Here is a 14256-nt window from a genome sequence, read left to right as displayed (position 1 = left end):
TCATCAATGGACACACCTAAAAATTTGCAATATTCTACCTTAGCTATATGCTTCTGATTAAGGTCTATATTTATTAATGGCGTCATACCATTCACTGTACGGAACTGTATGTACTGTGTCTTATCAAAATTAAGTGAGAGTCCGTTTACAAGGAACTACTTAGTAATTTTCTGAAAGACAGTATTGACAATTTCATCAGTTAATTTTCAAATTTCAAATGGCTCTGAGCACTATGGGACTTAACATCTATGGTCATCAGTCCCCTAGAACTTAGAACTACTTAAACCTAACTAACCTAAGGACATCACACAACACCCAGTCATCACGAGGCAGAGAAAATCCCTGACCCATCAGTTAATTCTTGTTTGTCAGGTGTGATTACTATACTTGTATCATCAGCAAAGAGAACTAACTTTGTCTCTTCATGAATATAGAATGGCAAGTCATTAATATATAATAAGAACAACAAAGGACCCAAGACTGACCCTTGTGGAACCCCATTCTTGATAGTTCCCCAGTTTGAGGAATGTGCTGATCTTTGCATGTTACGAGAACTACTTATTTCAACTTTCTGCACTCTTCCAGTTAGGTACGAATTAAACCATTTGTGCACTGTCCCACTCATGCCACAATACTTGAGCTTGTCTAGCAGAATTTCATGATTTACACAATCAAAAGCCTTTGAGAGATCACAAAAAATCCCAATGGAGACAATGATGTTGGGAATCTCAGAGGCAAACTAAGGAACAGCTGTGTGCTGCACTTCTGTTGATTTGCATATTCTGACTCTTACAGATCCACCTATGGTCAAATTTTCATTAATTTTTTTCCCATGACATTTCTCCCTGCATCAATAATATGCAATTCAAATTTGACGTCATTCTGAGCAGTGGTTCTCTTTCTATAGAGCAGAGGTTTTTCCCCTTGGCTCTTGCCTTGGCACTTTTTTCCCCCTCTGTCCTTCAAGTCACTACCCTTCGTTCGACTCTACCCAATCTATCACCAGGAGAGTGCGTATTAATGGTTAACCTTAACCAGACGTACGCAAACATTGCAGTACCCACCTCCTGCAACACCTCACATTAGTGGAAACTAACCCTTATGCAGAGATGGCAGTAGAACTACTTAGTTGGCCATCATGCCAGTGCAGGCGAGGAGGGGCTCCACCTCTATAAATCTTTCTACAGAGTTTTGAAACTGCAACACTAATTATGGACATCCTGTCCACTAAACATTATGAACAGTTATATGACATTCTCTGTAGCGACAAATTGCTGAGTTGACCAAATAAAGACACTTCTAACTGCACAAATCATATCCACACCAAACCCAGCAAAGCTAGCTGAGCTTCCTGGTGTACTTGTGATTTAGCATGCCCTTCAGTCTTTCTTTGCAACAAATATAAGTTATTAGTGACTCAATAATAATTTTAGCTCAGTTTTCCTATTTCAGTAATGTACATCTTAATATGTAAGAAAGAGACAATAAATGGAAATCCATTGTCTTAGCAAATGTGATGCCTTACTATGTTCAACAATACCACCACCTTCCTCTACCCTGACTCCAGTGTCATTATATTATAACAGAAATTCTGTTACTAATCATAGGCTGAAAAGAATGAGTAAGAAAGAGTACTGACCGAGGCATTCTGCTATTCGAGCAGCATCTGTTCCTTCAACAGGATCACAGAGACGTGAAACAACAGGATGAATCTGCTGTGATAGATAATAATTTACATCCACCTTCAGTTTATCATTCTCCTTCAGTTCATCCACATGATAAGCTCGTTGGGAAGCTGGCAAGCTACTTCCATCCTGCAAATTAGAGCATCTTAAAACAACTCTTGCATTTAATGCTATTAGACAGCAACAATATTGCAGTTCTCTTTCTCTGTATGGATGCATATATTTATTTACAAAGCACACAAAAATTCTTGTATAGCAGTATCATTTCTTGTTAAAATTATGTAATAACTATCACAAACTTACATCACATATAACATATGATACCGTGTCCCCTGCCTTTACATGTTTGCCACCAGACTGTGAGTTGAGCCGCATTGCCACTTGCACATGAGGAAGACTTTTCTTGTCAGCATATTCATCTACAGCTTTAGTCAGCTGCTTTGTAATAGCAAGCAAGTCTAGTGGAACAACTCCAGCATGTAGATCACTACGGACCTTCATTAACTGAGTGTGGATTTTCTCCACACGTTCATCTGCTGACTGATCTGATAAAATCTGGTCCAATATGTTTCTGCAAGAAATAATGAATCCCAGTCAAAATGAGAATTTAGAGAATTTTGGTAACTTTTTTATAATATTAGGGTGTTAAACAACATGTTGCTATCTACTGAAGAAGTAAGAATCTGGTTACTATAATTTATGGAAGTTTTGGTCACAACTGTAGAAGGTAATACACACTTGCTCATCTGTTGACATGGCAGTATTATGCTAAATGTCACAATGTTATTTGTACTGCTGCCTCCAGCTGTATCAGGTCTTCAAGTGTTCAACAGTATCACATGAACTCACACTGAATGTTGCAGCTGAGTCTACTGGTTTCATAAATCCATATCACAAGACAATTTGTATAAATTACACAACATTTCTGCATTTTTAAATTCACAATAATGGTCCAGAAGATTTTTTAATTGACTGTGTACAAATTATCGTTCTTTCCCCAGATGGGAATCGAGCTTCCACAACATTACAATAGAAAAAAACAAAAGTTCACATGACTCTACACTATATTTCAGCAGGAGATTTTTCATTTTCTCTGCTCTATGGTGTAGTTTTATACATCTCCTTTAAACTTTGTTCAACATTAACCTTCTACAAAGAATACTAATGGAAACTTTTTGAAGAAAACTGATGAGTTCCTCGAGTTGTGACCCGTATCTTTTGGATCAAAACTGTAGTAGCTTAAACTGTTTTGTATGAGATCAGGAAGATCTAATTTTACACATTGGGAGGCTCTGTGGGAAGGAGACACCTATTTTTGCATAACTGCAAGTCTTTAAAAGAAGACAGTCCACACACCTCGCTGACATTTTATTACATTAAACTGTAGAAAAACCATTTTAAATTATTTTTGGTCTGCTGAGTTCAGAGATCAATCTAATAACATTATGAACAACTATCCAAAAACCTCAAGTTAATAATGCTTTAAAATCCTCTGATATGTATGTTTTCATACGCAATAAGTTGTAACATTAGTCTCAACAGGCTACTTTCATTCTGGTAAGCAATCACCCTTTGGAATCTGAGCGATTGTCATCTGCTGATAACAGGCTACAGTAATACGACTAGAATATGTAAGGAATTAGGATTAGCAGACCAATAAAACCTTTTTTGACCTGGTTAACTCAAAAGACAACGAAAGCGTAATACGATCAGATGCTCTTCTTAGCATACCCACACTTTGAAGTCAAATAAATTTTCAATACTAGGTTCTGATTGTGGTAATACAACCAACATATTCAAACAAAAAAACATTGACCAAAAAATTTCAGAACTTAACTTTCTGAAATAAGTATGCACTTAAGGACTTCTACTGCATGCCAACAGTCACGGAAAACTGCTCTCACACACATCGAGAAGGTATAAGTTCAATACATTCCATTTCTGCAAGGGTTATGCTGGATGCCATGTTCAATACAGTGGTGGACAACATTACCACAGAGACAAATCAACTAAAAAATACGCCAGGTGCGAGTAGGACTCACACACACTGAGGGTTCCGTAAAAACTTAAATATGTATATAGACAGCTCATCCATTCCGGGAATCGAGGATAGTGACAAGTTTTACCTGTCACTGACATTGATGCTGTCTAGATATTGGTCCCAGAGGTTTAACTACAAATTAACAATTTACGGCGTGTGTGTGTGTGTGTGTGTTTGGATCTTATGGGAACCCAACATAAGGTCATCAGCAGGGGGACACACATCAAAACAAACGAACGTGCAGAGAAACTAAAATTGTTGGAAACTCTTGCATTTGAAATGACCATACAGTCACTATTTCACATGCACAAAAACCAGTTACGAGAGAAAGCAGCTATACATGAAATTAAAACATGGAGAAACCAAAACACAGAAGAGCCAAAAGAAACGCATAGAGAAATGTGACTGGCTGGCCACTTACAAAAAAAACTGGAATGAGCCAGTCACCCTTTAGACAAGTTAAAAACATCTCCCTAAAATCTTGTTAAAAATGTTGGACAATTCACAATCCTTTAAAACTTGAACTACATTTGTTTTAACACTGCTTAAAACACAGGGCAAATCTGTTAGCAAATCCGCCACAGTCCGCTGGTTGGCAAATAAACGCAGTCCAATAAAATGTGGCACACAGTGATCCGTATGTCACAAGCATTACACATTGGAGGGCCCTTTCGCCAGAATAATAATCAGTGTGCCATGGGGCTGTGGTCCATGTGAAGACAAGTAAGAAGGACCTCGTCCCATCGACATGGCTGGAAGGAAGTACGCCACAGCCAAGTTGTGGGCTTTACTACATGGAGCTTGTTGTCAGTCACTTCCAGCCACTCTTTTTCCCATTGATGCACCTCAACAGCGAGACGATAGCACGCAGGGGATGGCATACTGAAATACCTGAGTATGACGACACGCCTCCTTGGTTGCGTGGTCCGCCCTTTCATTCCCCGCAATTCCCATTTTCCCAGGTACCCAGCAGAAATACATCTCCTTCCTAAGTCGTTTTAGTTGGAGAAGGACATCCTGGATATTCTGGATGACTAGCTGCTGGGTACAAACGTTGGGGAGAATAAAGGGTGCTCAGAGAATCTGAACAGACAAGAAATTTAGCACTGGAAGAACATATATAATTGTGTGTTGAAGATAGTAAATTCTTGAGGCAGTTGGGCCTTGAGGACACGATCCAGGAAAATGACAGAGCAATCACCAGAGTCCCTGCTTAGACCAATCCATAAAGACAGCTACATAATTGCAGTGCCCATATAAAATATCTGTAAATATTGGAATAAAAACAGAAGCAGTAGTGCAATCTCTCCTGTACTGCACAAAATCTAAAATGACGCTGGGTCTCTGCATTAACCAGGGTGGCAGACTCTGGATTTGGGGTTTGTACGCGGATCTCAAAGAGCATAGTTGCTCGTGGATGGTTGAAGAAAAGGCATTCCAGAGGTGGAAGAGCAACAGTATCGTGTGCGGGTGAAGTTGGAGCTGCGAGGATCTTTCATGTCTGATGCACCACAAGGAGCTGCCACCAGATGGTAAGTGGCAGTTCCCCGGCCTCAGCGCAGAGGCTGGGTATGGGACTGGTCCTATAAGCACCGGTGGCCAGTCAAATCCCCTCATGGTGGACAGTGTCAATTATCTTCAAATAAGTAGGCCTCGCTGATCCATACACTGTGCACAAATAACTCAGCTGCGAATGCACGAAAGTCCCATGAAACTGGAGGAGACATGCTCTGCCTGCTCCCCAAGACCAGTGGCTAAGAGACTTTACGAGATTCAGTGCCTTCAGGGTTCTGACTTTCAGGTCTCCCCAGTGTGGCAACCATGGCAATTTCGAGTAAAAAATGAGGCCCAGAAACCGCAGTGAGTCTTTAAAATGCAGCACAGTGTCCCCCATATGCAAGGCAGATAAATTAAAAACATGATGAGAATGATTAAAACACAAACACACACACACACACACTTATCTGCAGAAAATTGAAAACCTTTCTTTGCAGCCCACTCCTCTGACCTCCACACTTTAGTTGCAACTGACTGCTTACTGTTGCAACACTGGAGGAGGAACACAGAATAGCAGTATCATCTACAAATGAGGAGCACTGTAAGGACTCCTTACCATAGATATGATACTGTTTAGGGCTATGGCAAATTTGGTAACACTTAAAACAATGCCCTGAGGGACACCATTCTCGCAATCAAAATGATCTTACAGTGACTCCAACTTGGGTCCAAAAAACCGTAGACAGGAAAGACCGTATGAAGATGGGGAGATATCCATTAAAGCTCCACTGATGCAGCTGTGCAAGAATACAGTGTCTTCAACTAGTATTGTACGCCTTCTGACGTCGAAGAATATACAGGGTGTATACGTGGACAAGAAAATTAGAAAAAAATCCCGGATTCTTCCTGGTTAAAAACGCACTCTTTCTCGTGTTAAAATACACTTCTTCCAAGGTGAAAATACACTTTTCCCATGATAAGCAACAATGTACTTTTCCTCAGAGCTGTAAAAATATCAATCCTTTGAATGGTAAACGTTTTATACACAAAAAAGGAGCTTCCTGGCACTTTAGAAAATGGAATTCGGCACCGGTATAACATAAAAAAATAAAAAGAAAAGCATTTAGGAAAGATCTTTGATATTCAGCAACACGTACATTGCACATTTTTATATTACGATACACGGCATATTTTCATTGCGAAGGTATAAATTCCAATTCCACCAAACACAGCACGTTAGTTTCTGAAGCCTTGAAATAGAGATTGCAATGCAATTTTGTAAGCCAATCATAGCTCATGTCATGTGATCTCACCAGCCAATGACAGCAGGTATTCAGAGCATGAGACAGGTCAATTAGTCAGCCAATAACAACACCGCTGTTAACCAGCATGAACACACAAATAGGAAAAGTTAACAAAAGAAAAAAATGGCCCTGAGCACTATGGGACTTAACATCTGAGGTCATCAGTCCCCTAGAACTTAGAACTACTTAAACCTAACTAACCTAAGGACATCACACACCTCCATGCCCGAGGCAGGATTCGAACCTGCAACCGCAACGGTCACGCGGTTCCAGACTGAAGTGCCTAGAACCACTCGGCCACACTGGCCGGCAGAAAAGTTAATAGTTTGAATTAATGTACATCGTGTACCTACAAGAAAAGCTGAGCTTTCACATATAATATTGGTCTTGAAGATTAATAAGCTACAAGAAAAGCAACACTTTCACATATAATATTGGTTTTTATAGCATGTGTTACACTTTAATATACATCACACAAATGTACCAGTAAAATTTTAAACAATGACATTAATGTCTGGTCTTCTAGTCTCAAAATTCTTTGAAGTGGCTGGTACTCAAAGGTTAATTTTTAAATGAGAGTCAAATTTATGATTTAAGAAATTCATTGCACATTCTCACATGTAACAAATTATCTTGCATAAAAAGAAATTTCTTTTGAAAATAACGCTTTTCAAAGAACCATTAGCAATATTTTCCTGCAACCACTAAGACATGGGTTTGTTTCAGCAGCTGCCTGCGAGTGCCAGATAACAGGCGTTGCTGCACATTGGCAGATACGAAGACGTAGGAAACCCATATGTTCATACAAGTATAGCATGAAGAGATCTTACATGATGTCATAAAAGAAATAGGACATCAGAGGATACTCCAAGAGCTTAAGAATTTTGTAAACCATACTAAGATGCACAATTCAGCTTAAAGGACTCATTCATAGGTCCAGATTCACAATGAAGTAGGCCCCAACCTGATATTAAGCTTTTCAGTTCGCTTTTCGGGATGCAAATTTTCTTGGAGTACCATTACTGTATTGTCCCATGTTTGGTTCTTTATTATGGCATAATATCAAATGTGCCAGAAGATGAATATGTGCACTTGAAATTCAGTGAAGAGTTAAACTAGCCAACAGTAAGGAATGAAATACTTCGTTTCTTATGAAACACTTTGTTTCTTATGAATTGACAGTATCTGTGGAAAAGATTATTAACAGCCACATTTATTTAGCAAAACAACAAAAATAACTTCATTGTCGTGCGAGGCAATTAATGCTTCACTGCCAAAAAACGTGGAAATAACATAAAATCAGAAAACAAACTAATAACATATTTTAGCCTCCCGTAATTATGTGAGTGTATTTTAATTCAGTTGATAGCTCCCGGCCACATGAATCCGTTTTGTTTTCATTTCCTGTGTGAACTGTAAACGAAGAGGAAGCAGCAAAATAACTAAACACACCAACATGTGTCACTATGCCCCTCCCCACTACATCCCAGACTGCTCTGTGAATGCGCGAATCTGGCAGCTTGGGTGCGCCAGAAAATTTCTTCTGGGTAGCATAATTGCTTGTTGCTACTGCTGCCCAGAAGCGGGAGAAGGTACTGTGCATACGCAGCTCAACAGCGCAAGTGCATGAGCCCACAATTGTGATATCCTGCTCATCGGAAGCAATTTGCTGTTAGGAAGTATTCCATTGTCTTTTTCCTAAAGCCTTTGACGTATTTTGCTTTTGGCAGGCGCTTGTGTGCACTGTGTCTTGTTGTTAAATGGTGCATTTCCTTTGTAGCTTAAGTTTTATTTTGGTTTTATTCCCTTGTTTATGTTTTATTGCTGAGTATTATTCTGCAGGAGCAGGATACAGTAAAATTCTTTGTTGGATTATTAGTTCTCACAAGGCAAAATTACAAAAAGACCAAAACAGTGAAAAATTCCCCGAATTTTAAAAAATTCCTGGGTTTTCCCCTGTTTTCTTCTGGATAAAGAAATTCCCGGGTTTTCCCCAGGTTTCACAGTTATCCCCGGAACATATAGAGCCCGATACACTGGTACAGTGATAGTTGCAGAGGAAAGACTGCTGCATAGCAGCCTGTAGCAGAGTCAGGTTGTTAACAATGGACTGAATTCTCCGGAGTCCCCACTGAGAGCAGCTAAGGAGTCATCTAGTCTCTAACACCTTGACTAGACGACGCTTAACAGTTCACTCCATGGTCTTTTCTATGCAGCTTGTTAAGGTAATACTCCAGTAACTACTGGGAGATTTTTTTTTTTAAGACATTTTGAGCCTTGGCTCTTGCCACTCAAAAGACAGTGAGGTTGTCGGGTGTTGGACAGCATTTAAACCATCCAAGAGCCGCACGCCTGGTCCGGATGGATGGACAGCACTCTTCTGTCACCAAGGTACTGGTCACCTCCTAAGAGAACCAAAAGACTGTGGCATAGATAGGTCAGCGGCATGATGGATCATACGTATGATGTGGTCCACCCATTTCAGGATGCTGTCATGGTGTTCAAACACAGTCAAATGGCTGAGCAGCGCGGAATTAGCCCTGCTAATCATCCATGTTGGCGGCTTCTGTTCCAGCAACCCAATAGGTAAAGGCGCATTGGGAAGTGGTCGTTGGAATGAAGCTTGTCAATGACCTCCCAGTGAATAGTAGAAATGAGTGGGAATACCAGTGTTTTGGATGCACAGCTCTTTAGATGTCAGGAGGTTCTCCAAAACTTGACCTCAAGGGCAAGTAGAGGTCGTGCCCAACAGGACATGATTGGCATTGAAGTAACCCAGGAGGACAAAAGGTCGGGGAGTTGTTACATGTGGTCTGTGAGAACCTCAGAGTCTACCGAACCCTGTGGAGGTAAATACAGAGAGCATACTGTACGCCTCCAACGTGCATGAATTTCAACTGTAACTGCTTGCACGTCAGTAGCCAAGGGTAGAGCAGAGGAATGGTATGCATTAGTGACAAACACTGCAACCCTTCCTTTGGCTCTCTCCTCCAATACGTCATCCTTACAGTATAGTGTATAGCCCCCAACCACAGGGATGTCTGTATCTTTAAAATGGGCATGCCTATGCTACGAGTTTAGTTCCTCCACATGAGTGTCGAACCCATTCACGTTCCACTGTAGTATGGGAGCCATGTCATTGGTGTGGTTTTAATTTACCCCTATCTTTGCACAGGGGAGGTGAAGCACTTGTAGAGAAAAAGGGACTGGAGGGGCTGCCTGGATCCAAAGGACCTACTCTATGATGGCCTGCTCATCAGTCAGATGTGCCACAATGACGTCTGATGGTGACCGGGACAGCTTCTAATCCTTTCCCGGCACCCTGTCCGGTCAAGGATGAGGGGGAAAGGAGGCTTAGAGAGACACGCTGCTTTTCATGTGCCTTCTGGATGCTTACTGCGAAACTGTTGTTAGTCTCTCCTGTTGCAGTTTCCTGGATTACTTTGTCCTTACTCTTTTTTCCTTGGCATGTACACATGCAAGTACAGGTGCTTGTAGTGAATACAGGCATGCTAGAGGTAGTCTGTGTTGAAGCATCCATCTTGGGGTGACAAAGACAGGGGGTTCCGTCGCCTTACACTCTTTTTCGGCTTTGGCATAGGGTGTCCGCTTGGTCACTTTACTTCCTGTATTTTGCATTTCTCAGCAAAAACAGGGCAGTCTCGACTCCAAACTGAGTGGTCCCAGAGCAGTTTATGCAGATTGCTGGAGATGGGAAGTCAGTCCCAGCACCGTGAGCTGGCTTTCCACACTTCCCACAGATCACTTCACCTCCACAACTAATGGTTGTATGGCTGAAATGCTGGAATTTATAGCGTCACATAGGGTTTCGTATGTAAGGCCAGACAGTAAGTCAAAGGAATCCCGTCATAATATGTTCATGCAGTGTCGGAGAACTGAATGTGAAAATAAAAGTGCAGTCTTCTCACTTTCTCCATTAGTCCTTCACATTTGTTGCTCCACATCAACTATCCCCTGGGATGCCCATTCTTGCTTCAATTGCGCTATGTTCATGTCCATGATATCTCGGCATGTGACAGTGCCCTTACCAGAGTTGAGAGAGCTGTGCATCTCAACATTGATAACATATTCACCCAATTTCTGTGATTTTTTAAGAAGTTCCACCTGCTTTGACCTGTTAGTTTCAATGAACAATGAGCCGTTGAGCAGTTGTTTGATATATTTTAAAGTGCCAGCAAGGCTTTCCAAACCCTTGCGGATATAGAAGTTGGAAACATTTTCAAAAGTCCCTTCCTTCTTCTGAATAACCAGAAACATATTATTATTCACGCTTCCATGAGCCATGTTACCCAAGTCCAAAGTATTCTTATTATTAGGACTAGCCTCTTCCATTCTCTTGGATGAATGCGAGTGAATACTCCCAGGCAGTACATCCTTCCCACTGGGAGGAGAAGAAGATGATTTCGAGGGTTCCAGCTCCATCCCATGAGCAGCTAGGGAAATAAGGGTTCAATCAGACAGTGTCCTGCGCGTCTGTGTAAGCCTTGTACCAAGCTCTGGAACCCTGGGTTCGCCAAGCCTGTACCCCAGCAAATGAATGTGGATCCCCTGACGGCTTAACAATTTCAGATTTCACCCTTTACTTCTACTGTCACAAACTTTCCTTCTTGCAAAATTTCATGACTTTAGATTACCAACAGGAGGGACCCTACAGGTTCTGACGAGCAAGTTTCAATGTATCAAAATAAGTTGACATAAATGGCCATATCTTTTGGCTGCACTGACTTAGAAGCAAATGTTTAGTGAAGCAAATGTTTAGTATGCTGCCAAGGGACCATAGACCTTAGTATGTGACATAAATCTCAATTTTATAAATCTACTTGCTCCTGAGACAATGGGGGCTTAACAGACAGACAGACAGACAGACAGACAGAAAGAAAAATAATCACTGTATGACATTATAATGGAATTGGATAGATAAAAAAATCTACTCGCCAAGCACTGGCAGAAGAGCACACATATAAAAGCTATTTAAGTTTGCAAGCTTTCGGAGCCAGTGGCTCCTTCTGGCAGAGGGGTTGAAGAGGAAGAAAGAGGGGTGAAGGAAAATGACTGTTGACATTTAGAAAAAGGGGTAGAGTTCCAAAAAGTAGCCCAGAAACCCGGTTCAGGGAGACTTACCAGACAGGATTAGAAGGAAAGACCGATTGTTGAGGACTGCACGAGATAAGATTTGAAAACTTGGAGATTGGAGATGGAAGACAGCATACTGCAAAAACATACCCGGATAAATGAAACCGCGACTCATCAGTGAAAAACGTTTCATTAAGAATATTCCTTCCATTTTGTTGAATGAAATTTTTGAACCATTGACAATAATGCAGTCTCTTGCCATGATCAGTATTTTTCAGTTCTTGGACGACTGTCACTTTGTATGGGAAAAGTTCTAATTTTTTCCTTACAGTTGTGTGGGCCATTCTGGCACTAACATCGATTTTCTGGATGAGTTTTCTTACTGACTTATTCGGACTCATGGACATTTTATCGGAAATATCGATTAGTTGATCCTCAGACAAAACGCTAGGACGATCACTTCTCGGTGTATCTGTCACTGAACCCGTACTTCGAAATTTGTTGATCAAATCTCACACAGTATCGTGATGTGGGAGTGTTGTTTCCGGGAAAACTGAATTAAACGTTTGAGGAACTGAAACTGTGTATTTACCGCCAGCTTTGAACACTTGTTGGACTAAAAACACAAGTTCTTCAATGGTTAGCATTTTAACAGTGACAAAAACGAAACAAATGAACAAAGGAACTAAACTTAAATGTTCACATCAACACACACCAACGATACTACTGATGCTGGCCGAGATAAATGAAACAGTGGAATGTTCGAAGAGTCCACTTGAAGGGAAGTAACCCAGGCAAGGCGAACAATCATACAGCACGCGCGGCTAACAATCATACGGCAGTGCGGAGAGACTTTTTGAACACCCTGTACAAATAAATAAATAATAATAATAATAATAATAATGATTATAAACCATCCAACATTCCACATAACACCTACACTTTATGTTATTTTCCTTATTTTTTCCCTTCTAGAAATCTCTCCCCTCAAGCTATGCATAGCACAATACTAACACCTCTTCCTCTTTCTGAGCTCAACATCTCACTCATTATGGAGGGGTGCCAACTCAGTTTTACAGGATAGCAAATGGGAAGTTGCGGTCCAGAAAATGGCCCAGAGATCACAAGTGCGTATGTAGTGAGTGAAGTGTTACGAAACAATGTGTGTATAGGTGTGCAGTGACTGATAGTGAGATATGAGAGAACAGTGTGGCATTACATTATTTAATAAGCTGTTCATAAAAAAGGGGTAAAATCCAATGATTGTCTCTAACTAGAAGTCTGTAAATATATGTGTATACGAATTAGCTTATTTTAAATTGGTCTAAACTTGTAAATACTTTGACATGTTCTATATCCTCGTAAAAAGAGATCTATGGATGCATAAAGCTGCTGCTGCTGCTACTGCTACTACTACTACTACTACTACTACTACTACTACTACTACTAAAACTAGCAGACGGGAAATGAGATTATATGTACCAATGAAAGGATCCGATGACAAATGGAAACTCCAGGTAGGAATAGCAACAATATAGGAAAAGAGAGATTGCTACTTAGTGTAAAGAGGGCACATCTAGTTGCACACAGGCACAATTAAAAGACACTCACATATAGCTTTCGGCCACAGTCTTCATCAGTAAAAACAGAAACACAAACACACACACACACACACACACACACACACACACACACACAACTGCCAACTCCAGCATTGTTGCTGGAGTTGACGGTTGTCTGCGCATGACATGTGCTTGCTTGCGCGTGCGTGTGCGTGTCTGCAACTTGACATGTCTTTTTTACGGTAAGTAGCAATATACATCTATTCATCTACTGTATCTATGGAAGTTTCAGAATGACTTTAAAAAGCTGAAACCAGTACTGGTTCTACACCACAACTGGAGAGGCCTTTTCATATATTAGAGAAACTAATATGAGTATACGTGATCCAAACCTGCTTTATACAGCTACTACTGCACAAAGTTTTAATGAAAAATACAATCAGACCAAAAAAAAAAACTTTTAAAACTGAAATTGCTAACCACAGGAAACAAATTAATAGCAAAGCAATTGAGCACTCTGTTAACACATGTAAGGCATCCTGGAAGCTAATTGACAAATACTGTAAATGTCTCAAGATGATGACCATGGAACCATTCAACATAAAAGATGATGGTATCATTGGGAAAATCCCAAAGACTATATGTAATATTTTTTAATAACTACTTCACAACTTCTACTGACCATTCAAACCCATCTTATAGATGCACAATTTGAGCTCCAATGTAACAGCACTCAGGGTACCTTGTTTGAAATTATGGAAGTGAATGAGCAGGAAGTATGCAAGGTAATAAGCATGCTTTAAAATAAATAAATAAATAAAATCTTTCACTTGGATGGGATGACATATCCAGTGCAATTACTAACATGCGCCTAAAAGAAATCTCAAACCCTCTTACCTACGTTGTTAGAGAAAACACATATCCAGTTATTCTAAAAATGAGTGTTGTGAAACTAATCTGTATAAGGGGAAGTAAGGAAGCTGTCTCGATGGACCAATATCCTCAATTCCCACCTTTAGTAAGATATTCGAAAGTATTATCCTGCCCCAGCTTAATGTCTTTTTAACAAAAAA

The 14256-nt window shown here is 40.4% G+C and overlaps 1 protein-coding gene across 2 annotated transcripts in view; it reads right to left on the bottom strand.

Moving 5' to 3' along the window:
- The window catches only part of LOC126235841 (DNA polymerase alpha catalytic subunit), a 330143-nt gene that overhangs the window by 97585 nt on the left and 218302 nt on the right, over nucleotides 1–14256 (bottom strand). For both annotated transcript variants that reach the window (XM_049944704.1, XM_049944705.1), the window contains 2 exons: nucleotides 1989–2256; nucleotides 1640–1814 (listed from right to left, as the gene is read on the bottom strand). In XM_049944704.1, coding sequence (XP_049800661.1) covers nucleotides 1640–1814; nucleotides 1989–2256 — 443 coding nt within the window. The remainder of the gene's footprint in view (nucleotides 1–1639; nucleotides 1815–1988; nucleotides 2257–14256) is intronic.

The sequence above is a fragment of the Schistocerca nitens genome, chromosome 2 (genome assembly GCF_023898315.1).
Source record: "Schistocerca nitens isolate TAMUIC-IGC-003100 chromosome 2, iqSchNite1.1, whole genome shotgun sequence".
In the NCBI taxonomy this organism is placed as follows: Eukaryota; Metazoa; Arthropoda; class Insecta; order Orthoptera; family Acrididae; genus Schistocerca; species Schistocerca nitens.
Note: the sequence above shows the minus strand (reverse complement) of the source record. Positions and strands in the feature narration are given on the sequence as shown.